Source organism: Pyrgilauda ruficollis, unplaced genomic scaffold (assembly GCF_017590135.1).
Source record: "Pyrgilauda ruficollis isolate IOZ18807 unplaced genomic scaffold, ASM1759013v1 scaffold77, whole genome shotgun sequence".
NCBI classification, from domain to species: Eukaryota; Metazoa; Chordata; class Aves; order Passeriformes; family Passeridae; genus Pyrgilauda; species Pyrgilauda ruficollis.
Genome location: NW_024529599.1, coordinates 658,415 through 684,231, shown reverse-complemented (window position 1 = coordinate 684,231; position 25,817 = coordinate 658,415). Strand labels below are relative to the sequence as shown.

The following is a 25,817-nucleotide window of genomic DNA, read 5'->3' as shown; positions in this document are numbered from 1 at the left end:
ATCAGGACCCTCTTGTGCAGGCTCAGCTCGGGGTCCTGCGGCTGAGGAAGGGAGGAGTGAGACCCCAGAGCCAGAGGAGCTGGGACAGGGACAGCTCAGGGTGCTTTCCTCCTCCAGGAAAGCCCTGGGGCAGCATGCCAGCAGGAGAGGCTGCAGTGTGCGGGGCAGGGGCTGCAGGAGGGGAGCAGAGATGCAGCTCATTGCTGCTGAAGCTGTTGGCCGTGGATCCCAAGTGAGAGGAATGATGGGTTTGTCTTTACAAACAAGCTGTGGGTCTGCTGGTAGATAAAACCAGCACTGGGGGATAAAAGAAACAATGGGAAGGATTCCACTGATTGGTGAATGGAAAATGATATTTGCCTTTACAAATAAACTTTAGGTTTGCTGATAAATTAAATTAGACATTGAAAGATGAAAGAAACAATGGGGAAGAAAAACGCCTACATTCTGTAAGAATTAAAAATTAAAAGGGAGGTTTATACATTAGAGGGGGATCAGTATCAGGAATTTCAGGAAGTCTGGACCTCTCAAGTACCTCAGAAATGGGGAAAGAGGGAGGGAAATTTGGATATAAAGGAGGCTGCATCCTCCAAAAATATGAGAGGCCCCAGAGGAATGCCCCATGGCCTCTCCTTTCATTTGAATAAAGTAAAAGGACTCCTCTGTCTCCTTTTTGGACATAAACCTCTGGTGTTTGTGGATTAATTTACCTAACACAAGGATGTGGCTTTGCTGTTGTTATAAGAGGTGGTTGACTCTCACAGCTGAGGTGTGAACATTGTGTGTATGGTAAGAGAAGTTTTGTAGATGTACAGTTAGTTACTGTAATGTGTCCTCCCCTTTGCGTTGTTATCAAGGGATGGCCTTGGTACTCTGGGAATTTGGGAGGGTTTACTTGTTTCTATGGCAGCACCTGACCTCAAATCAATATGTAAAAAAGTGATCTCCACCCTTGGACAGCGAGGAAGGAGTCACTGACAGGACTCTAGGAAGGGCTAGAGATATAAAGGGGGAGCATCCATTTAGAAGAGGAGCACGTGGCTGGTAGTCACAGGGGCTCCCAGTGGTGTAATTTTTCCTTATTTAGTCCTTTTGTTGTAGTTTTTGTTAAAGTTTAATACAATTTTAAAAAGTGAGCAGTTGTTTCTCACACTGTGACAGTCTGGGAGCGAGGTGGGCAGAGCAGTGCCTGGCTGTAGGGGTGGCATGAGGCTTCCAGGAGAGATTTTTGGGGCTGTATGGTGTTATTTCCCTCCTGCTGGTGCTGCTTTGGGCAGCAGGGTCTGAGCCCAGGGAAGGGTTTGGGATTAATCAGGGAAGGGCTGCAATTACTGCTCTCAAATGGCTGCACCTGCAGAGCTGTCTTGGTTTGGAAAGACAGGTGTGTGCTAAGGGAGGCAGCCTTGCAAACTGGGACAAGAGCCCTGGGTCAGGTCCTGCCTGCCCGGGTCGTTGGGAGGGCACAGAGGGTGTGACAGGCTCTGCCTGCCCAGGGATGCAGGGAGAGTCAGGGAAAACACCCTGGGGCTGCACGTTGACACAGCAGTGCAACAGGGGAGGCAGAAATCCAGGAGTAGGTGATAGCAGGCAGGTGGGACATGATCTACTTTACCAGCCAGTGGCTTAAGGCTGCTTAATTTGGCTGATTACCAGGGAGCTGCTCTGCTGCAGGAACTCCAGGGCTCAGCAGCAGATCGATGGTGCTGCTGGAGCTCTGCTAAGTGTCCACTTCACCAGCAGCCCCTGAGCTCCTTCACGGGCACCTCCAGCTGCGTGGCAGCTCCCTGTGTGCCTCCTGGTGCTCTCTTCCTTTGGGCGCTGGCTAAGCAGGACTGTGTTTTCTCTGTATAACTTAAATTAGTAAATCTGGAGCAGTTTAGTGGCAGATGTGGGTGGATTTGCTGGCAGCAATAACTGGCTGGGAGCTCGTGCTGAGCAGTGGGTGCCCTTAAGGGGTGCAGCCACCCTGAGGGACATTGTCCATCCCTGGAGTAGCTTCCCCAAAGGGATGGAGACAGGAGGGGGCCATTGCTGCCCACCTGAGCCTGGCCTTGGGCTCTCTTGTTTGCAGTTAGAGCTGGGTCTCTGGGCTGTGATTGCAATGGATTATGTGTCAGAGTTAGTCCTTGGCTAGTTGGCTCTTTGGTCTTTTAATCTGCTTGAATCAAAATCGATGGTGAAAGTAAATAGAGGAGCATCAGAGGGGGAGGCAATCAAAGGGCTGGGGCTTTGCTCCCTGGGAACATGCCAGGGTGAGTGCCCTCATGGGAGGATGGGATCCCCAGGACAGCCCTGGGTACCACCCCGAGGAGCTGGGCATGAGGTCTGGGTCTGCCTCAGCCCCACTGGAGATCCTCTGGTTTCCTCTGCAATAAATCTTTCAAGACTGTGCTGCCATTTTGAGGGGTTTAAGTAGCCTGGAGTTGTCCTTTAAAGGCGAAAACCACAGCAAATGATGCTTTAGATTGAAATTAATTCAGCTGGTATTTTCAATGGACATAGGCAATATCTCACTGTGTCTGAGCTCCAGTACCAGCAGGGGATTTGCTGTTGTGGGATGGCCAGGCAGGGCTGTGACACATCTGAGAAGGGAGGGGACCAACAGCCAACCAGCCAGGTTACGGATATTGGGAATACACAGTGGGATTGCATTTTAAAGGAGACTCTGGGGTGCCCTCATCACTCTGCACAGCTCCTGAAAGGTGCCTGTGCTTAGCTGGGGCTGGGCTCTTTCTCCAGGCAGCACTGGCACAACCAGAGCACACAGCCTCAAGCTGCACCAAGGGAAATATAGGCTGGATATCAGGAAAAAGTTTTTTCCAGAAAGGGTGATGAAGTTCTGGAATGGCTGCCCGGGGAGGTGGTGCAGTCACCATCCCTGGGTGTGTTTAACAAAGCCTGGATGTGGCACTGGCTGCCAGGGTTCAGTTGAGCTGTTGGGGCTGGGTTGGACTCGATGATCTTGGAGGTCTCTTCCAACCCAGTGATTCTGTGAAGTCTGTAAAGGTCAGGGAGATGCTTTGGTGCTGTTCACATGGGTCTGTGGAAATGTGGGTTGAGGCTGTGCCTTGGTCTCCCCACAGGAGGGCATGGGAGGCTTTTCCTGCCCTTGAAATAACTTGGGTTTGGGTGTAAATGTGTTTTTTTCCCATCTTCTCAGCACGGAGCTGTTGCTGAGCAGTGTGAGACACCCTGAGCAGGATGGGGCTGAGTACCCAGGGATGGGAGCTGCCATCAGGGAGGTTTCAGTCACTCCAAGTGGCAAAAGGGGTGTTGTGATTTTAAGCCCAGATGGAAATTAAGCACCACAAAGCCACCCTGTCAAACCTCCTCCCCCATCCCTGTGGAATATGGAGGAAGATTGGAGTAAAACTTGTATGTTGAGAAAAGAAAGTTTATTAATTGAAAATGAAGTTGTGGTGGTTTCAGTGGTTCAAATATTCAGAAATATTTCTTCTGAAAATACAGAATAAGTGTTTTACTTCTTCTGTATTTTCAGAAGTAAAATACATTAATATAATGATATAATGATTAAAAAAAGGAAACAAACAAGTGTAACAAAGAGTGCAATTGCTCACCACCCACTGACTAATGCCAGAACCCCTTCCTCCTTCTTTCCCCACTTTATGGGGGTGCCTGACCATGATGTGTAGGGTGTGGAATATCTCTTTGGTCACTCTGGGTCCTCTGTCCTGGCTGTGCCACCTCCCAAGCACCCCCAGCTTCCTCACCAGCCTGGCAGAGTGAAAAGCAGCAAAGGCTGTGGCTCAGCGTGAGCCCTGCTCAGCAAGAACAAAAACATCTCTGGAAAATCAACCCTGTGCTCAGCACAACTCCAAAACACAGCCCCACACCGGCCACTGGGAACAAGATTAACTCTACCCCAGCTGAAACCAGCACAAGGGGACATGCCCCAGAGTATCTTTTTATTTTCCTTGGGGGTTTAACTCATTTTGGACGCCTCAGCCCAAGCATCCCAGAGCCTGGGTGACAGGGTGACATCCTCTGTGCTTGGAAGTGCAGGGTGGGGAGGGCAGTGCTGGAGGATGCTCAGGATGCCAAAACGTGGAAAACTCAAGGAAACTCCTTCCTGTCTGCTCCTTTCCCTGTGGCACAACCTGGGATTTGCCAGTACCTCTTCACATCACCCTCACTGGTCCCAGCCCTGTGCTGGACTGCCCAGCAGGGTCTCCCCTGCACTAGATATTAGGAGGAAATTTTTCACTCTGGAAGTGGTGAGACACTGGAGCAGAAAAGGCGTGGATGTGCCATCCCTGGAAGAGCTCAAGGCCAGGTTGGATGGGGCTCTGAGCAACCTGATTGTTGGAAGTTGTCCTGGCCCATGGCAGGAGGTTTGGAGCTAGATGACCTTTAAGGTCCCCTCCAACCCAAATCGTTCTGATGACATGAAGGAGTGGCTAAGGAGGAAAGGAGATGCTCCTTTCTCAGCTGCTCTCCACTCCTGCATGGTCAGAGAACCGCAGAAACACAGAATATCCTGACCTGGGAGGGATCCACAGGATCACTGAGTCCCACTGAGCCTCACCTTTGAGTTCAGGTTGGCACACGCAGCAGAGCTCCCCTGACTGCTCATCCTGGCTCCTGCTCTGGAGGTTCCAGTGGCAGGGGGTGACGCCTGCTCACAGCTGCTTTCACTCCAGGCAGGTATTTTAAAAACAAGTGCATCGTTAGTGAATTCCCTAGAGTTTCAACCCAGCATATTGGCTGTTGACTATTCCGCTGGTTTCACAGAGAAGCTATTCCTTCTTCCACAAGGCATCACCCTTAGGGGTTGCTTTCCTTTTTTCCCCTGATTTCATCCAATTACTTAGCTATGTGCTCTTCAGAAGCCCCATAAATAATTCTCCTCCCTCTGCTGTGTTTACCAGCGTGTCTCATGAAATCCAGTAAGATATGATTGATTGCAATCATTATTTCCTAGTGCTGCTATGAAAACCTCTGTCAGTTCAGTGATTGCCTGGAAAGCGTGGCTGCCACTCAGGAAAACTGTCAAAACCCTGTCATACTTTAACAAACTCCAATTAATCTATCAGTTGGGTTTACTTGTATTTGCTGTCCCATCATTGCTGATTATCAGGGGAAATTAGAATATTTTTCCTTTCTAATTAGCAGCATGGTGGCCTTGTTTTTTAAAAGAAAGTGTTTTTCAGCACTGTTTAATTTTTCAGAAGTGTTTTACTGGGGTTTTGTGCTGTTAAGGTGGGTTTGGGTTTATCCTGGCTGCCTGCAGTGCTGTGGGTAAAGTCTCCTTGGGGATCTTCATCACTGGCTTTAGGGAGAAGCCTGAGCTCCTGGCCAGGATCTTCTCCATCCTCTGGATCCCCGTGCCTGGCTCAGGCAGCTGAGCAGCCCTGGGTGGGAGTCTGAGTCTCTGTTCCAGGTTAACAAATTAATCCTGGCTCTTGCATTTTTAAAAGAGTCGCTTCAGCACTTTTCCTCCTTTCTTCTGGTTTTAATGAGACACACTTTCCAAGAGATGTAATAATCATTGCCAAAAACGTCAAGTCGTTGTTAGCTTCCTTAAGCTGCTGGAAAAACAACAACAACAAAGACCAGGAATTGAAAGAGAGAGGTGTTGATGCGGAAGAGCTTCGACTTCATCTCCGAGTGCCAGGGGAGGGCTGGGGAGATGTGTCCTGCCTCAGCTCTGCTTTCTGGCAGGCTGCCCCAAAAGATAGTGCAGGGAAAGCTGGGATTTTTTTTTTTTTTATTACTATTTTTACTTAGTATTTGGGATTTTAAAAAAAATTTCTTTATTTGAGAAGGAATATCTCGGCTCGCTGTTGACAGCAAAGCTCAGAGCTCTGCTCTCAAAGCATCCTGCAGTGGCTCAGAACCAGCTGGGAATTGGATGGTGGCAGTGACAGCAGGGGAGATCTCAGGGAAATCCAGGGAAGCCACTGGGAATGTCAGGGGCCAGGCTGGTGGTGGGTGCAGAGCTGGAGCTGTGGCTCTCTGGGATCCACAGGGAAATGGATTTGTGCCCTGGTGGGAATATCCTCATCCCTCATTAGTGATTTGGGAGCAGAGCTGTCTTGTCAGCTGTGCTTCTGTGATGAAGCCTTGGAGCAGGCGTTCTTGCCTGGACTGCCAGGAAATCTCCATCTCCACTGCCTTCCCAGGCACATCTTTGTGTGTTCCTAGCAAACTGCCACAACCTGACCCCCCCAAATAAGCTGGGCTCCAAATCCCCAGGCCAGGATGGACCCACCCATGGGAATCTGGGGGTTGTGGTTTCAGCCTTTCTTGGCAGCTGTAGGGTTTGGGTCAGGTCTTTTTCCTGACCTCCAGCCTCACCCACTGCAGCACAGGAGCATTCAAGAGGGATCAGTAATCACTGTCTCATGCAAAAACTAAGTTTAAGGTCTAAGCTCTGACCTGCTGACCATGCTGGGGTGTCAGAGCAGGAGCAAATTCTGAGCAGAAATCCCTGTTTAGGGGATGGTCAGTCCTGGATGGACAGAGGGTTCTGGGGGCTGCAACCCATGAACCCAGCCCAGCTGTGGGAGGGATGGCACTGGAATGGGTTCCATCTATGGGCAAATAACTAAAGTGGATTTTCTGATTTAAGCCCATGTCAGAGCTCTTCTATTTCCCTTGGCTGTGCCTTTTCCTGATTTTCTCAGCTGTGTATGAGGCAGCCCTTCTCAAAACAGATCTCCAGGTTCCAAAATTCAATTTTTTTACCCCCCCATAGCATCTTTTAATTGCAGGCTCATTAGTGCTGCTGCTCTTCAGTGGGACAGGCTGTGACTTTGGTATCACCCAGGGGACAGGGTGACCTTCCTGGTGGGTTGGACACAGGTGGCTCCTGCCTTCCCAAACCCAGCCAGGAAGGTCTGGAGCTGCACAGGACCTTGGGCACCCACTGACTGAAGCAGAAGTCACTGACTTCTTGCCATGGAACTGAGGGAATGTTAGGGGAAGAGCCCAGTTTCAATCTCCATGAATGGTGGCTTGTCCTCTTTTTTTGAGGAATTGCTTTTGCTCTCAATGTTTCTTCTGTTTTGTTAGATAGCGTCAGGAAAAATAATGTGCTGCTGGTAATCTCAGCCAAGCGTGGAAGGCAGCCTTTGGCGAGGTCTGGCTGGCCCAGTGTCATCTTCTTGGAGAGGTTAAGGGCTGGCTCACAGCCCCGTGTTCGTGTGCCGTGCCGCAGTGATCCGATGTTATCCCAGCGCCCGCCGGGGTGAGAGCCTGGCAGAGGAGCGTGGGGGGCTGCAGCCTCCAGGTCAGCTGCAGTGCCAGTGCTGCCTTCCCGGGGAAGCAGCCTTCCCAGCCTCTGGGAGTTCTGGCTGAAGAGTGGGTGAATTCCTGGGGGAGCAGGGATGGAGCTGGGGCTGCAGCTCTGCAGCAGCAGGAGCAGTCACGGTGCCCCCGATCCCACCAGGGCCACACCCCGCTCTCATCTGAACACCCAAACATCCAAACAGCCACACCAAGGCCTGTGTGCTGTTCCACGTGCTCAGCCAGCTCCTGTGGTGAGGAGGAGCCCATGCCAGGGCTGTCCCTGGCACACAATGCTATTGGGAGATCCTGATCCATCCCGCCGCCCTGGCTGTGCCAGGATAGGGAATCCCAAACTCCCTCTGGCTTTGCAAGACTGGTTGTGCATCTGTTTGGCGGTGCATGAGGTGTCCCTAAGTCCTGATAGCCACCTGATTGCCACCCAGGACATCCAGCAGCTGCTTGCCTTCCCAGTGTCACCCGCCTGGCTCCTGCTGCTCCCTAAATTAAATATGTGCTGCCTCTTGGAAAGCACATGAGAGTGGAACGGCAGAGATAAGCTAAACGGGAGAGGTTCAGGGGATTATGCACTGATTAAGTTATTACCAACGTGAAATGAGCCGAGCTGAGATGAAACAGGAGCTTTATTTTCTGTTCCCTGGCTCCGGGCTCGCTGCCTGTCACTAGATGGCAAATCAAGCTGGGAGCCAGGAGCTCCTGGATCCCCCTGTGCTCTCCATGTGGCAGCAGGTCAGTGCCATGCAAACCCACAGGAAACAGTGTTAAACAGGGCTGGGAATTGGGGGCTGCTGCTGGGGGGGTTTCTGAGATGCAGCACTTGAGCTATTTCCAGTGCTGGGTTACCCACCCCATTGCAGATTTGGGCAGAAGATTTCTTCTTTTCTGTAACAGGAAAATCTGGTGCTGCTGGGAGGATGTGTTGGGGGAGCACCACCTCTTTGATTAGTTTCCCATGTTTTTCCTTATGCATCCTCTGCAGGCTGCAGTCAAAGGCAGGATGCTGGGCTAGGTGGAGGGTGAGAAATAGAAGTGCCAAATGAAAGGCTGTTTATTTGGTGCTTGGGAATAAAGTCAGTTTGCCATGAGCCCTCGGGACAGGCTGGGTCAGGTGGATAAGTCAGGAGTTCATTCCTAGTGAGGGGGCTGGATCCAGGCTGAGATAACCACTGAGCTGGAGGAGCCCAGCTGGATCTGGGCAGGGATTTACCCTGCTTGGGCAGGACGATGGGGCTGTGGGGCAGAGCCAGGGAGGGGACACGGGGACAGCAGGGCACCGAGATGCTCCACACACCACCGAGCCCACCCGTGGGGGTGGGGAGCACAGTTCCAGGGGCAGCTGTGGGGCTGGAGCAGGGGCAGGGGGTGCCGTGGGTGGGATTGTCAGTGGCAGGCGTGGCTGTGTCTCAGCTGCTCTCTGTGTGCTGCAGTGATGGGCGCGCTGGAGTCCCGAGGGGTGCTGCGCAGGATGAGTGACATGCTGGAGCTGCTGATGAAGAGGATGGACATCCTGGCCAGGCTGGAGAACAGCACTGACTTCCACAAAGGGGATGAAGCACGATTCCCTCTGGACAGGTCAGTCAGACCCTGTGGAGCAGTGCTGGGCGTGGGGGCGTTGCAGGAGCAGGAGACCCCAATGTGCTGAGCTGCTCTGAGGGTGGTGGGACCCAACGGGACATGGGCCTTGGGGAGATCTTTGTTAGTCTCACTTGCCATGTCTGGAACTGTTTCTTTTGGGATTTCTGAACTGTGATTTTTAGGATTAGTGGTTACACCCCCAAGTTTGTCAGAGTTCAAGAAACATTTGCACTACGCTCTGGATGCAGTGATCCTTGTGGGTGTCATCTAACTTGGGATATTCTATGATTCCATGATTTCCTGAAGCAGCTGTCCCAGCTGCAGGTGTGGCAGTGTCTGCACTGCTGTGCTGTGGTGCAGCTGGAGGTGGGACTTGCCAAGCAGCACCTGGCATGTGGGATGTGCTCCCTGAGCTCAGGACACTTGCTCTGTGCCTGTACTCCTTGGGCAGCTGTGGAGCTGGTGGTTGTTTGGAATCCAGGGCTGATGTGCTCAGCCTTGGAGTTGAGCAAGGTTTAAAATGTGCAAAAGGGCTTAAAATGATACCCTGGCTCCCTGTGATGCACATCTCAGCTGGCAGCATCAGAGATGCCATCAGACCTCCCTGTCGTGGCACACTGATTCACTAAAAAGACTAAATTCACTAAATTTCCCTGTGCTCTGGGAGCCTTTACACATTCATTGATACTAATTTGAGTGTCAGTGCACAAATGGTAACTGGTGGTGGGGGAGCAGAGATGAAAAACCACAGGGGCAGCACTTGGGACAAACAGCAGTGTGGAAAAGATGCCAGTGTGGATTTTGCTCAGGTGGAGCCTCTGGTGACACAGGAGAGGTGGATGGCAGGGATGTGACGTGCAGGGGTCACCCCTGCCCTGTTCTGTGCTGCCAGCACAGGAGCTGTGCTTCATCCTGCCGGATCCCTCACAACATTCCCACCTCCACCTCCTGCCATCACTGTGCTCTTCCCAGCTCCCATCAGCATTTCCATCCCTCTCCCTCGCTTTCCTCACGAGCCTCTTTTGTGCCTATAACAGCAAACAGATTCAGTGAGCCTGTAATTAAAGGCTGAGCTCTGCCACAGTACCTGCACACCTGAGCTAGAGCTGCAGGGGCAGCCGTGGAATGCATGGTCCTGCCTTTTATGTAGCATCATTTCCAGCACTGAGAAATTACAATTTGCCTTGTAGGTGCTGGGGATTTTGTTGTTCCAAGGCTGGCTGGTACCCAAGAGAATGAGATCACCAATAATTCCAGAGAGGAGTGGACAGGACTATTACAGCCAGCCACTGGAAGGTGCTTGCTCACATTGAACGATTTTCTTGGCCAGTCTTGTGTTAAAAGAACCAGTAATTTCAGGTGATGGTTGTTTCTCTACACCAGCAGCCAAGAGAGAAACTTAAAAGCATTTCTGTGGGCTGGCAGCAATGACTGCAGATAGGATTTGCTGTTTCAGATCTGCTGTGGGAGTGATGGCTTCAGGGCCATTACCTGAAGAGAGGATGGGAGCTGATGGACCCACATCAAAAGGGCCTCAGGTTTTTTTTGTGTGTGCTCAGATGGGCCTGAGTGGCTGAGATCACAGATATCTTAATTTGCAGGAATGGAAAGTCAGGGGCAACGAGTTTGTCACCTTTTGCTCCTTATAAGTCACCCCTAAAGAGAAATATATTCTCTTCACCTGATTCTGCATCCAAACCCATCTGTCTCCTGTTCTTGTTCTCACCTGGCCTCTGAAAATCCCGTTCTGGTCATGGGGCAGAGCATCTCCAGGTGGAGCAGCCACCATGGGGGAGTTTCTTGTGGGGGGATTTTTCTGTGGCAGTCCCTAATGAAGCAGTGGCAGCATTTGCCAACACTTGGGAAGCATTTCCTGAGTGCTCCCTTCCTTCCCTGCAGCCCTGGGTCTGGCTCAGGGCTGTGCCCAGAGGGGATGTGATGTGTTGGAAGTGTCACAGCTGTTCTGGGTCTCAGCAGGTTTGAGTGGCTCCACCTCTGCTGCCACACGTGCTGCCTCATCCAGGCTTTTGCCATTTCTTGGCTTGTCCTGGTCCCTGCTGCCCTTTGAGCAGTGCATGAGGCAGCTGGAAGGGTTCAGAGCCGTCCTGCTCTGAGCAGAGCCTGGCTCTGTGCTGATCCCACAGCTCCAGGCACTCTCTGGAGCTCAGCAGAGCATCCCGGGGGAATCCAAAAGCAGCTGGTGTAAAACCCTGTGGAGTCTGGGTGCTGCTGCCCCTTTGAGGGTAACCAGCTGCAGTCCTGGGGACCGCTGTGCTGAGGTGGGATTGGGCACCTCCAGCTGCCCCTGGACCCAGCAATGACTCCTGGACCTGGATCAGCCCCACAGAGACACCCGAGCGCTGTTCCTCGTTAGGATCCCGGGATTCCACCAAGGGCTTGTCTCCTTCCCCCCCTGTCTCTGTCTCTTTGATCACCAGTGACCGACTTGAGGCTGTCAGGGAAAGATAATACAATTAAAGGGTGGTAATTTCAAAGGGATTTTACAAGTCTTCAAAGCGTCCCTGCTTGGCACAGCTGCTGTCTTCGTCTCCTTCCCGCTCTGCACAGCTGCCAGCATGGGCTTTGTGGTTCCAGTTGCCCAAAAGTGGATTAATTCTTGTTTTTACAAAGTGCTCTCCTGCTCAAGGCTGGATCTCCAATGGAATCAGGAGGGCTGGGTTTTGCAGAGCTCCAGCTGAGAGGAAGGAGGTGAAGGCTTTGCTGAGCTTTATGGAATAACCTGTGAGCGCTGTACCACTCCAGCAGAGGCTTGGCGTGGCTTTACCCCTTGGAAAGTGCAAGGAAAAGTCTGTATATGCAGGGTGGCATTAATGGCCTGCCTTGGAAAGCCTCCTTTCCAAGCTGCAAAATCTTTCTTGCTCCACTGGGGCTGTCTGATCAAATATTCCACAGGTGCCTCCATTTCCAGCCCCTTGCAATGCTTTAGATAAAACTCCTGAAAAACCCAAATGTCCCGCTCCAATTTTCTTCCCTTTAGAAGAGCTGCCCAAAGGTTTTGCAGGATGGCACACAGGCTGCACCTGTGAACCCCAGGGGTTGCTGGATCCCTTCTCCAGCCCTGCCTGGACTCCCTGCTGCCTGCATCCTGCCCACACCCTGCCCGTGCTGGGAAGGGAAGGATGGATTCCCTAACGAGGGCGAGCAGGCTGCCAGTCAGCTGCAGGAAAATCAATACTGCTGTTAATTGAATGCAACCCTCGTAAATCATCAGAGGGGAAGGAAATTAGGAGTACTTATGGAAGCCTCCTGGAGAGCTGTTTACTGGGCAAGGGAAATATTAGTTTGCAGGGGAAGTGTTGATCTCTTGCTGAAAAGTGCTTAGCAGGGAGGGAGGGAGGGCAGGAGGGGTCTGAAGTGGCTGACCCAAGCTGGCACCGTAACCCAGCAATGCTGGGGCTTGGAAAAGCCCTTTTCCAGGAGCTGGGCTGCCCCTGCCCACCTCATCCCCCAGGGACATGGCAGAGGGGAAGGCTGGGGTCTGCAGCACTGGCATTCCTCGTCGTCCCTCTCCCCACGTGGTGGTTAGCCTGCAAAGGGTGTTATTTGCTAACGACTGATTAATCTTCAAGCTTAATTACTGCCAAGGCTCAGTTAATTTCCACACACTTTAAGTATTTGTTCTTGTAATCATTACATGACTCCATATTCCCCCAGTAATTAAAAGTCTCGCAATATGACACTAAATGGATGATGTTCCTGCATCCTGCCAGCCTGGCTCTATTAATTCCTGAATCGCTGCTGCTGGTGAGCTGGCTGCAGTGAAATCACTGCCAAGGCTGTGGTCTCCTGCTGCCCAGGTGAGCCTGGAGCAGTCCTGGACCCCTCTGAGCATTGCCTCCCATCTCCTGAGGGGTTTCTCCCAGCCTGCATCAGGCTACTCAAGCCTGTAGATAAATATATCTGATTTATGCCCCAACAAAGTGGTGATCCCATAACCCTCCTTTTCATGATCCCCTGTGATCCCATAAATAAACCCACAGCTGCCCAGGCCTGTGGCTCAGCCCAGTTCTGCTCTGAGGGTCAGGAGGAAAATGAAGGTTTGGGCTTGTGGCTTCAGCTTTGTGTTCTGCTTGGGGAAGATCTCAAAGCACTTTATAGCATTGATAAAATATTTTAATGAATGGTGTTGGTTATACTTTGCTGGCTGTGCTGGTGAGCTACAGGGTTTGGTTGTAAAACTGCTTTTCATCATTTTTTTTCATGAAGTTTATTGCCAGCTCACTGAAATGTCAGTGTCCCCCCCTGGGGTGTGCAGCCATGGGCTTTGGGTTGGCTTAGGGTCTCTTAGAAAAGAATTTGTGTGAGAAATATCACCCACAATCAACTGAAATGAAAATAAATGGAAGTGCTTTAGTGAGTTAAATGCTCCTGTGTTTATTATGTGATTTATTATGTAACTTGGTGTTGGAGCAGTTCAGTCAGGGCTCTGCCCATGCATCATCTGGTATTTGCTTCAAATGAGTTTCCACGGAATGCTCCCATCCCAAGTCATATTCTCTGGGATATTTTCCCAGGGTGAATTCCCAGTGAGCACAAACATGGCCAGAGTGAGCTCAGGTCTTTACTCAGGTGTTCGTGGAGGGGAGATGGAGCTGTTTGTGTCACCCTGAGGTGGAAAACCTTGGGATGTACAGAGACCCCAGAAATTACACTGGGAACAAATGCTGTCCTCTGGTTTTTTTAAAAATATTTTTATTTCATTTTAATTTTTCCTCCAGTTGACTGGCAGGAGCAGCCTGTGAAGAATAAATCCACTTCTCAGTGGCAGGGACCTTCTCACATGTGCAAAGCCAGGTGCCACATCCCTGTCCTTGTCCAACGTCAGGAAAGGCACCGAGGGGCTGAGTGACCTGGCAGAGCCCACTCCAGGGGGGAGCAAAGCAGCTGTGCCTCAGCCCCTGCACTTTTTTCCTCCAGTATGACTCTAAATTTCTACCATGCTGATGACAAGCAGAGCTTTGGGCTTTTGCTCTTCTCGCTGGGGGTCTGAGCCATTCCCAAGTGGGTCAGGATGTGGAACCCTCCCTGCGCTTCCCATCACAGCACGGGGTGTGCTGCCCTCCCACCACCAGGACCAGCACTCAGACCAAGGCCTGGCTGCTCATCCAAGCCCAGGGAACAGCACTGGATGGTGAGGATTAAATCCAGGGTTACAAGGGCAATAAATAGAAACTGCACAGCTGAGCCTCCCGAGCCGCTGCTGCCTCTCGTGCTGCGCCTCCTGTCTTGGGGTCACTGGTGTCAGGGGACTGTGACACAAGTTTTAGACAAAGCATCAGCCCTCCAATAACCCCTCTGGGTCTGTGTCCTGCCCTCTCCCACGTGGGCAGCCCTGGCTTCTGGGTTTTTGGATACAAGCCATATCAGAGAGGATGTGGAGATACACACCAGGGCATGGATCTCCCAGAAATATTTTTCCTCCAGCATGGATGAGTTTTACTTCTATTTTCTTATACTAGTGGAGCAAATCTTTTAATTTCTCCATCTTCCTGGACATTTTAATGACTTTTTTTGTTATCCAGCACTCAGATGAGAGATTTTCCCCACATCCCTGGGACCCCTCAGCTTTCCAGCCACTGAGTTGGTGACTTCCCAGAGTTGGGTGACTCTGAGTGTTCCCCACTGGAGGGGTTGGGGATGAAGAGACAGATGGATGGATGGGAAGAGCAGCCTGAGCCCTCAGGGTGACCTGCTGGTGTTGCCCTTGGGGCTCATTTTTCCTGGAGATGTCCCAGCTGTTTGAACAGGCAACACCTCACAAGCTGCAGCAGGAACCAGGATGACAGGAAAGATCCTTTTTCCCCTGGCATTCCCTTTCTCTTCCCTGTGGGATTTCATCTCCCTGGCCTGGAGACTGAGGCTGCTGTGGGGCTGGATGTGATTTGTGTCCCCAGAGCAGTGAAACAGCAGCACCAGCCCTACTGCTTTCTGCTCTGCTTTGGGTCTTTGGGCAAAAAAACTTAAAAAAATATTTAAAGAGGCAAATGGCAGCACAGACACTGGATGTGAGCAAGTGGAAATCCTTTGGTAAACTGCTCTGTGCAAATGCTGAATTTGTTGATGTATTATCTTCAGAACATCTGCTTTTCTCCATCTGTATTGGTCTTCCCAAAGCCATGGCTTTCACAAGTTAATAGCAAGAAATATCGGATGAGCAAGCAAATATGTTTAGGGCTTGTATTATGAAGACAACACACAAAGAGAAAGAGATTCATCTTTTCATAATGCCACTTTTATCAAAGGCAATAAAAATACAGTGGCTTGTAAAGGGATAAACAGGCTGAATCTGAGCTGGTGCTGTGGAGTTGGGGACAAGAGCAAAGTGAAGGGAACCAAATTAATGCATAAAAAAGTGACAGAAAACCCAACCTCCGGCTATATTCTATGGCAAATGATCTGTCAGTGGGGAAAGATACATCTTAATAGCAGTTTTTGAAAGGAAATGAATACTGTATACAGAGCATTATAAGGCACAGTGTGATCTGAATCTTAATCAATGGGGGGAAATATAAATCTGAAAATAATAAAGACAAAATCTATATTGATGGTTAGGAGTAAAAATACTGTACTTGCTGTAGTAAATGCTTTTAAGGTCCCAGGGAAAAAATTGTTCTAGAAAAGCTGTGGTAATTTAGTGTAGTTTCAATAGCTGGCACAGTGCCAGCACATTTTGGTGGCATTTAGCATGTCGCTATGGAAAAATTTAAAAAGCAGGAAGGGAAATGGCACAAATCTGCTCCCTGGGCAGTGGTGGTGCTGGAAGAATGGAGATTCTTTTTCTGCTGGGCTGGCAAGGGCTGTGCTGGCATCCTGGCTTGGATCAACCACGTGGTGGGATATTCCTGCTGTTGTTGAGCAGAACAAACCACTTACCTTGTCCTTCCTGGTGTCTCCAGTTGCTAACAACAAGGCATCAAACTCCTACGAGGCACACAGAACCTTTTCACATTGCAGATACACCTTTAAATGCCTTATTTTCTTGTCCCCTGCCTGGGTGACAAATCGCTGTGCTGATAGTTGATGTAACTTATGCTTAACCTGCTTGTCACCTCCTTAATGCCTTACAGGAAATTTGCTGCTCCCGTCATGGCCTTGTTACCCAGCAGATACAAACACTGGGACCTGTCAGTGCTCCCAGCTGGGAGAGTGGCTCTTCTCCCCAGGTGTGAAATCCCTCGCTCAGAAAAAACCCACGAGGGGTTTGGAGGCATCCAGTTTGACATGCAAGGGTGAGGAGCATGGGAGATCTGAGCCTGGTTCTTTGTTTCAAAGGGGCTTTTCTACTTTTCTCCCTATCCTTTTGATGCCTCAGGTTTTGGCTTTTATATTTTTCAGATTCTGTGCTGCTTTAGTGTGAGCTCTCTGCACAGAGCAGGGAGACAAAACAATTCCTGCTCTAGCTGGGAACCAAGGACAAATGATCCAAATCTCAGGCCCAAGAGCACAAACAACGTGGGCTGGAGAGAGAAAAACAAGCAGGATGGGACTGGATGGGCTAAAGCTGGAATTGGACAATGAACTCCAATCTGCAAATGGAGCAGAGCTGATCCCAGTGAGAGACCCTGAGACCTCATGTCCATTTTTTGACCATTTTGGTTCATCTTGGGTGCAGCCCTGGCTGGGCTCTTGTGCTGCCCAAGGTGGATTCATTGAGGCCTTTTAATAAATCCCTACTTTATTCTTTAGCTCTGTCCAGTCTCTGTTCTAGGGCAGCCTGCACAAGGCATCACTTTCATATGTTCCAGGAGTCATGGTGGATATTTTTAGTGTCCCTTTCCAGTAATCCTCTGTGTTTTGGGGAAAGCCCTGTGGTGCTCATGCGATGCCTGGCTTGTTTGGAGGACTGGAGTGTGATGCTCAGAAATACATTTTGCATCTAAGGGCTTTGAGGTGAAATCTCTGTGTTTGGGGAGCAACTGTAGCTTCACAAGAGCTGGGCAATCTGACACAGAGCCTGAGCCAGCTCCATCACCCAGCACTGTGGCTGCCTGGCAGGACAAGGCTGTGTGGGAAGAAAGCCATTTATTTAGGATTTATTTAGGATCCTGATTTTTGTTTGAGCATTTTTGTGGCTGCCCAGTGCTCAGCCCTGGCTGAGCTGAGGTCTAGAGGTCATCAGTGAGGAGGTGGGGACTGAGGTTGCTGTTGATTTTTGAGGCTCACCTTGTTCCTTGGGTGTTTGGGAGCAAGTGAGGATTGGGATAGCTTCTGGGAAGAGGCAGAAGATGGGCTGTGAGCTAATCTAAGTGCTCTGAAGGGTGAGAGCAGTGCTGCTGTGGCTTTGGTCATCCTCTCTCCTTGCCATGAGTGATGGAGAAACCTGGGCTGCATCTTCACCAAGCCCACATCCTTTTCCTGTTGAAAACAGGAGTTTAGGCTCACTGGCTCTACATTCACTGCATCCTTGTGATGTTTCCTCCTAAATTGCCCATCCCATGTGTTTACTGAGTGTCTCTTCATCACCTGTAGGGTCTGAGGCTGCTTGCTGGGGGAAAAAGCGTTGTAGAAATGGGGGTTTGGAGCTTTCAGACCAGGACAATTTTATCTCCTTGGAGCCATGCTGACAAGCAGAGCTTATCTCAGGTTATTTTTGTGCCCATATTTTCCCAGGGCCTCACGAGCAGCCTCCCTGCTGCAACAGTTACAGCAGGATACCTGGGGTTTATTTTCTGCAAAGGTTGGAAGTGACTTGGGGGCAATGGTGTCCTCTGCATTTAATTATTATTTCTTAAAAGCCCAAGATCAGTGGCTCCCTGTGGAGATATGCAGCCTGAATATTGATGGTCATAAACCATGCCAGAAGGAAAAATGTGGGCTGCTCGCTGCTGGCAAATGGACTTTAAATCAACAACTGAAGCAGTGTCGGTTCATAAAACCAGGATTTTTTTAGCCTTGAGGACAGAGGTACTTTAAATCCCAGCCTTCAGGTTCACTGATCTGCTGGAGAACAAACATAAAACTTCACCACGAAGGACCTGACATCAGCACATATTTTTTGTGCCACGAGTATTCAAGGTAGCCCTTTTGGTTTTGCTCACTGCATGTGACATTCCCTTGTATTATAATGACCTCAATGGCAGCAAGAGGGAAAACATACAACCCAAACAGTGCAGAAGGGGAAATTATTTACTGGGATAACTCGTGGAGACATTGTGGCTGTTTGTGGCGGAAGTGGCAGGTATCCTAGGTTGGAAATGCAAGATGTGCTGGGGATGTGTGAGGTGTTGGAGTGGGAGGGCTCACTCCTTGTCAAGCCTGGCAGGGCTCCACTGGTGATGGATGGAGTTCTCTTTGCCTTTTTCCAGCTTACACCAGGTTTTTATTGACATTAAAAACGATGTCAAATTATGTCAGCCTCTTTACAGGGCCCTGTTTTTCTGCTCACACAATGTATTCCTTGGATCAGTTCAATGGGGCTGTTCATCCAGGACAGTGTTGATTCCAGGTTTGATTCCATGGAAGCACATGCAGCAATCCAAGCTGGTGGGATCCAAGCCTTGGTGGAAGGTGCCTGTGGGCTTTCCTGGGGCTGCCATCCCCAGCTTAGCCCCTGCTCCCTGTCCCTGCACAGCCCTGGCTGCTGCTCCTTGCTGCAAATCCACTCACGTGAAACTCAGAATCACTGAGGTTGGAAAACACCTCTGATATCATCGAGTCCAGCCATTAACCCAGCACTGCCAAGCCCATCACTAAACCCTGTCCCTAAGAACCACATTTGGGTGTTTTTGGGATGCTTCCAGGGATGAGGATTCCACTGCTTCCCTGGGCAGGCTGTTCCAATGCCTGGCCTCACTTTCAGTGAAGAAATTGTTACTGATATCCAATCTAAACTTCCCCAGATGCAAATTGAGGCTGTTTTGTCTTGTCCTATCACTTGTTCCTCAGGAGGAGAAACTGATCCCCACCTTTGGTGGATGGGCTGGCTCAGGAGATCCACATGTCCTGTGTGTTTTTCATCACTCTGCTCCAAGCCCATGAACTTCCTCAGCCATCCTCAGTTTTACCTTATTTTCTCTGTGCTTTTATTCTTTTTTTTTTTTTTCTCAGCACAGCTTCCTACTGCAAGACAAATTATCACCGCAGAGGATTTTCAAACACAGCACATCTGAAACAAGAAAAAACATTTTTTTGCCAGTCTATTTAATATTTTCCCCACATAAAATGCACAGGTGGATCCATGTTTAACAACACACTTCAAAAAATGGCAGAATATAAAGCACTGATTTAAATAGGTTTTCAATCAAACCTCCTGGAAGGCAGTGACTCCTTTGCCTGCTAAATGCTGCACTAGGCATTCCCGTGTTTCATCCTGGAGCTATATTCAATCTGCTGGCAGCTTCCAAGGGCATGGATTTCTCTTTGAGCGCCTCTTAGTGTCACCACTGGGAGACATCAAGTTCTCAGGGTTAATTTGGTTTCTTTCCCAGGTTCCAGCCAGCAGCTGGGTTGATGGAGAGGATCCAGGCCATAGCTCAGAACGTGTCGGACATTGCAATAAAGGTGGATCAGATTCTCCGGAACAGCCTGCTGAATGGGAAAGGTCAGTGGCCCTGGGGGTCCCCGTGCCCCAAACCCCCTGTGTGTTATGCTTTGCCTGTGGGAAGGTCCAACCATGACAAATTTGGTAAAAGTCCCAGAAATGGAGGCTGATCTTGAGGCTGCCTTCCTTGGGAAACTCGTTCCAGCCAGGGGGGATGAGTGGTGACAAATCTGAATGGCTGTCAGGGATAAATGCTGGGGAATTAAATGCAAAATTAAAGGTGAGGAGCAGTGCCAGCACAAGCACTTGGATAGAAAAATTTGGTGGTTTGAATCCAAATTCACAGGGGCTGGGATTCAGCACCAGGAGAAACATTCCCATCCCACTGTGGCACTGCTGGAAGGGCAGCTGGGCTCTGCAGATATTTCCCCAAATGCCTGTGTGGTTCTTGGGGTTTAGGCTGAAGATCCTTCCACTGCCCCTTGCACCTCATGCTTTGAAATTATGGGCAAAGGAGGGCTCAGAGGGGAGCTGGTGGCTTTTATTGACCCAGCCATGAGGGGAGAAAAGATCCTGATGCCATTTTTACCACTTTGTGGCTTATTCTGGAACTCACCCTGGGGGCTGAGTCTTCTTCCAGCAGCTCAGCAGGACAGTTTTTATTGCAAGTTTACAGCATAGCGGCTGTCAAGTACTTCCCTAGATCCTGCAGCCTGCTTGCAGGAGTGGGGATAGGTGGAGTTTGGGGTCTGAACCAGGTAGAGGGTGCAGGGAAGTGCTGGAAATGCACCTGCTGAGATTTAGGGAAAGAGAACATTCCCAGCATTGAAGCAGGGTGGTTTCCTCTGTTTCTTCCCTGATTTGGGAAGGATGCTGAAGATGCTTCACATCTTGATGTCCTGCTCCATCCAGTGGGATGGGGCTGTCTGCCAGCCCAGCTGTGGCACCAATGAACATGCCTGGGGGCTGCCAGCCCTGTCCCATCCCATCCCATCCCATCCCATCCCATCCCATCCCATCCCATCCCATCCCATCCCATCCCATCCCATCCCATCCCATCCCATCCCATCCCATCCCATCCCATCCCATCCCATCCCATTCACAGCATTTCTAGCTGCTCCTCTGTCACAGCCCAGCTCTCCCCATGCCCAAATTGTCTCTCTGCAGTGATGGAAGGCAGGAGGGATCAGTGTGAGGTGCCCAGAGATCCCAAGTACCCCGACTGCGCTGGGAAGGTGGAGGTGAGTTGGGGTCCCCTGTGTGGGAGAGGGTCTCCAGCTGGGATGGAAGGGCCCAAAGCAGTGACCCTGGGGGTTAAACTGGGAAGGGCAATGGGGAATTGGATGTTTTCCAGAAAAAAATGTTTGTTAATGTTGGAAAGGTACACCCCATTGAAGGAGGAGGAGCAGAGCCAAAGGTGTGGAAAGCAAAGCAGGGCTGTGCTTTGAAGAGAAAATACAAGGGAGGTGTCCAACCTTCTCTGGCAGCCTTTGCTACAGAAATGGGATTGTTTTCCCCCAGTAATACCCTCCCCAAACATACCTTTAGGTGGAGTGGTACAAAGCACTGGAGCCACAGGCTGCAGCAGAAGCAGCTGTGAGACCACCTCTGCCTGCAGCCCTCCCTGCCTGCATTCAATGCCAGAAACACAGTGAGGAGGAAGCTCTGGCACATCACCTCTGAATATCTGGAGCATTTCCTGGTGCCTGGGGAATAAGCCCAGCACTGCCCAGAGCAGCAGCTCGTTCAGGTGGCCAGAACCTCCATCTCAATCAGTCCTGCCTGACCCAGCCTGTTCTTCATACTGGAATGCAGCCTGGCACTTGGCCCAGAGCATGATGGCTTTGTCAGAGAGCATATTTACATCAACTAATTAAAAGCATTGCCCGTTTCCCTCCTCTTCCCAACGTGCTTCAAGCTCAGCCTTCTGCAGGGCCCAGTCTCTCTGGAAAGATGTCGAAGGGTGTAAGAAAATGATGTGGGAGGAACAAGAAAATGATATGGATTTTTCACTTCCAGGGGTGTTAGCCATCCTTTCCTTCTACAATTTGAGTAAATTCAGGATGTAATGCAATTGTGGAAGGCTGTAACCCCATCTCCCCTCTTGGTGATTGCTGTGTTTTACAGATTGGGCACAGCAACCTGTCCCTGAGCAGATTTGTTTTTGTAGTTGAATTAGGAAGAGGCTGGCAAGAGCCGTTGTGGGGGATGATGAATCGCTGCTCTGGTCCCTGGTTATTCTCCTCTCTGTGAAATCATCCCTGGGGACTGCTGGCAGATCTGTCTCCTGCCCTGCTGCTCCAGGGGCAATGAGATCAGCAGCTCCCCAGCAAAGCCAGCCAGAAGAAATCCCTGTGGTGCATCATTTCTTGGGGATTAATGGCTGTGCCCCTGGGGAAGGCTGGAACCAATGCTAGAAACCCAGGGAGCCTCCAGCAAACCTTCCTGCCTCTTCTTCTGCCCCACATTCCCTGGAGGCCCCGAGTGGCTGAACACCAGCCACGTGGCACTGGGGCTGGGTTTGCAGCCCTTTTTCTACCCTCTGCCCCTCATTTTTATCTCCCAGGCAGAGAAACGGGACAGAGAACAGAGGTTTTCCATAGCAGGGGTAGCTGGCAGGGCTGGCACACCTCCTCCATGGGCCTCATGTGTTTCTTTGCCCCTTGCAGTGGATGAGGGCCCGCTGGACCTCTGACCCCTGCTATGCGTTCTTTGGCGTGGATGGCACCGAGTGCTCCTTCCTCATCTACCTCAGCGAGGTCGAGTGGTTCTGTCCCCCCCTGCCCTGGCGAAACCGGACGGTGGCCGTGCCCTCGCCGCCGCCGCCGCCACGGGCGCAGGTAAGGTGGGCCCAGCCTGGCTTCTGCTGGGCCAGGGGTTTGTGTGGGGAGGCACCAGTGGAAATAAACACTCAGTGTCAGCAGGGCCGTGATGCCTGATGTGGGTTTTCACAGAACCACAGGGTGGCTGGGGTTGGAAGGGATTTTGTGGGCAGGGAACCTTGCAGTAGAAGAGGTTGTTCCAAGGCCTGCCTGACCTGGCCTTGAATGTTTCAAGGGATGGAGCATCCACCACTTCTCTTTGCAACCTGTGCCGGTGCTTTATCACCCTCACCACGAAAAGTTTCCTCTTTATATCTATTCTGAGTCAGCTCTCTCAGTTTAAAGCCATCACTCCTTGTCCTGTTGCAACAGGTCTTGCTAAAAATTCTGTCCCTGTCTTTTTGTAAGTCCCTATAAGTATGGAAAGGTTGCAAGAAGATCTCTCTGGAGCCTTCTCTTGTCCAGGCTCCCTCAGTCTGTCTCCACAGCAGAGATGCTTCATTCCTCCGATCATTTTTGTGGCTTCCTCTCCTCCACTCCAACACATCCATGCCTTTCCTCTGCTGAGGAATCTGGGTTCTCACAAGGAGCCCTGGGTGCAGTGGGATCCCTCTGGGATTTGGGCCATGAAGTGGAGGAGCTCCAGGGCAGCAGGAAGGGCTCAGATCACCTCTGCTGGGATGGACAAACCTCCCCCAGGCCGCGGGGCAGCCCAGGGGCTCCTCTGGCGGCCGCTTTCCCTACACTCACCGTGCAGAGCGTGCTCCTTCCCTAGGCAGCTTTCCGGAGGGACCTGGCTCGCCTGCTGGAGCTCATCGGCACGGGCAAGGAGTCCCTGAGCTTCATGAAGAAGAGGATCCGGCACCTGGCCCAGCAGTGGCTGCGGGCGGCACGGCGCCTGGAGCAGAGGCTGGCGGGACAGCAGCGGGACCAGAAACACGTACGGGAGCTGAGCCCAGGGACAGCTGGGAGGGGAGCCAGCTGGGAGGAAAATTCCTTTATGGCAGCGTGTGGGTATTGAATTTGTGGGGTGCCCCGATGAAGAAGGAATGATGAATCTGACTCCATGTTCTCAGAAGGCTAATTTATCACTTTATGATACTTTATTGTATCGTATCATAAAGAATACTAAATTATACTGTGCTAAAGAATACAGAAAGGATACAGACAGAAGGCTAAAAAGAGAATAATGAAATCTCATGACTCTTTCCAGAGTCCTGACACAGCTTGGCCCTGATTGGCCAAAGAGTCAAAACAACTCACAGCAGAATCCAATGAAACAATCACCTGTGGGTAAACAATCTCCAAACACATTCCACGTGAGCACAACACAGGAGAAGCAAATGAGATAAGAATTGTTTTCCTTTTTCTGAGGCTTCTCAGCTTCCCAGGAGAAAAATCCTGGACAAAGGGATTTTTCCAGAGAATGTGAATGCCACTTGTGGGTCTGTAGGGTTGGTCTGTTGTCCACAGGCATGACTCCACAGGCATTTGGGATGTGGTAGGACTGGTGTTGCTGAGCAGTGGGGTAGATTTTGGAAAGGGGTCCTGGTGGGTGGAGATGGTGTCCGGCTGCCATTGGAGTGTGACAGGTCTCCTCTGAGGATAAGCTGAGGTTCCTGGCCCTCCTGGTGGTGTTTCTGTTGGGCCTTTGGCCCCTGTGTGCTGGGAAATCCAGCTGCAGCCCATGGTTCAGGCTGTGATGTACATGGAGAGCACGAGCCAGGCCCTGGGACACAGAATGGCAGCCAAAGGGCCACGCTCTGGCCATTGGGTCTGTGCTAATTGGACATAGGTAATTTGTCTGCACACCTGACTGAGCTCCCTGAGTAATCACAGCCTGCAAAGGAGATGGAGGTAATCAGGGACCATAAGTCATTCTGGGCTGGAAAACACAGACTGTCCCTTTCTCCAGTGCTGACCTCTCTCCTTGTCTCTGCAGATCCTGGTCCATATTGGTTTCCTGACGGAGGAGTCGGGGGACGTTTTCAGCCCACGGGTGCTGAAGGGAGGCCCTCTGGGCGAGATGGTGCAGTGGGCTGACATCCTGGCTGCCCTCTTCATGCTGGGACACAGCCTGAGGGTCACAGTCTCCCTGAAGGAGCTGCAGAGGTGGGTGCTGAGTTGCATCGAGGTCTTGGGTGGAAGCACCAGGTCTGGTGGAGAAGGCTGGGGGAGGCTCTTTGCCCACCTGCATCTCAGACAGTGGTGGTGCTGTACTGCACCACCAGCGTCGTGGCTAGAAGAGATCCCAACCTTCTGCATCCCAGGAAACTGGGAAGGACTGGTTTAAGGTGATGCTTTGCATGGAGCTGATGTGGACATATCTGGAGCAGGGCTCTGTGCTGTGGCTTCAGTGCTGGATCTGAGCAGAATGGTTGCCTGCTGCCAGCACACAGCATCACCTGTCTCCTGACACCTGCCAAGAGCTGGCCATGGAAAAGCTCCCTTTGCCACCCCATTTCCCAGGGATGCTCCCTGCTGGGCTGGCGGCCAGGTGCTGCAGGATGCAGGTGTCCTGCAGGTCACTGGCTCTCCCCACCATGCATGGCTGCACTCAGCCCCTGGGGCTTTGCTGGTGGTTGAACAGTGACCTTCCCTTCCCTTCCCTTCCCTTCCCTTCCCTTCCCTTCCCTTCCCTTCCCTTCCCTTCCCTCCCTTGCAGGGAGTGGTGGTCCCCAAGTTGTCCCACCTCAGGAGGTGCTGGGGGTGACTTGGGGACCTGTGGGGGATTTGCTGCTGCTGGAGGCACTCCCCACAGATAGAGTGGCTCTTTCTGCTGTGGGACATGGGGCAACACAGGATGACAATCTCCAAGAGGGACCAATATTAGATGGAAAAAGAGGGAGAAGCTAACAGTGGGACCTGTTCCTCTCTGCTGATGCTGTTCTGATATTACTGGGCTGACACTGCTGCCTTCTGCCACCTCATAAGGTTTGCTCCCCTCCCAAGTGGAGGGCAAGTACCAGGGAAATTGCAAATTAGATGGGTTATAAATCAAGAAGAGCCTGAAGCTGCCTTGAGGATTGGGCAGGCTTTGGGAGATGCTAAGCCAGCATCAGCCACATAATGAGCCATGCTGAAAAGGGAGTGGAAAAAAACCCCCAAAAATCCTGGAGAAAACCAAGAAAAAAGGCCAACCCACCCCTTGCAGCATTCAGAATTAATGGATGGAATTAGCTCCTAACTAATTAACTTTAAAAAAATCCCGGTCCTAATGCAAGAGGCAGCATCTCCTCAAAGAGGCGGGAGTGACATGCTAAATAATACCCGTGTAGTCAAGGATGAAAGGAGTTAATGGCTGGGAGGGTTGTGTTGTTGTTGCTGTGTGGTTCTTGTTTGTGTTCTATAATGACAAACCTCCTGGTGGTTGTTTAGGGAGGGGAAGGAGCTGCCGGCTCTCACGGGGTGCTTCTGCAGCACCCGTTTCCCTCTGCAAGTGACTCTGGCGAGAGCTGCTCTGCTGCCTGTAGTATTTTGCCCTTGCCACAAGCCTGGGAGCTTCCACGTCACTTCTCAGTGATGAGAGCTCCTCCTCTGATGCAGATTTGGATGTGTCCCTTGGGATGCCTGGGAACGGCAGCTCCATCTCTTACCCTGGGTAGCTGAGATGGGAAGTGAGTGAGCTGGGCTGGGGCTGCACATCTTGC

The 25,817-nt window shown here is 51.1% G+C and overlaps 1 protein-coding gene across 2 annotated transcripts in view; it reads left to right on the top strand.

Annotated features, from left to right (window-relative positions):
- Nucleotides 1–25,817, top strand: part of MGAT5B (alpha-1,6-mannosylglycoprotein 6-beta-N-acetylglucosaminyltransferase B) — a 69,004-nt gene that overhangs the window by 17,166 nt on the left and 26,021 nt on the right. For both annotated transcript variants that reach the window (XM_041486580.1, XM_041486581.1), the window contains exons 3-8: nucleotides 8,697–8,841; nucleotides 19,293–19,405; nucleotides 20,513–20,586; nucleotides 22,015–22,185; nucleotides 22,943–23,107; nucleotides 24,110–24,279. In XM_041486580.1, coding sequence (XP_041342514.1) covers nucleotides 8,697–8,841; nucleotides 19,293–19,405; nucleotides 20,513–20,586; nucleotides 22,015–22,185; nucleotides 22,943–23,107; nucleotides 24,110–24,279 — 838 coding nt within the window. The remainder of the gene's footprint in view (nucleotides 1–8,696; nucleotides 8,842–19,292; nucleotides 19,406–20,512; nucleotides 20,587–22,014; nucleotides 22,186–22,942; nucleotides 23,108–24,109; nucleotides 24,280–25,817) is intronic.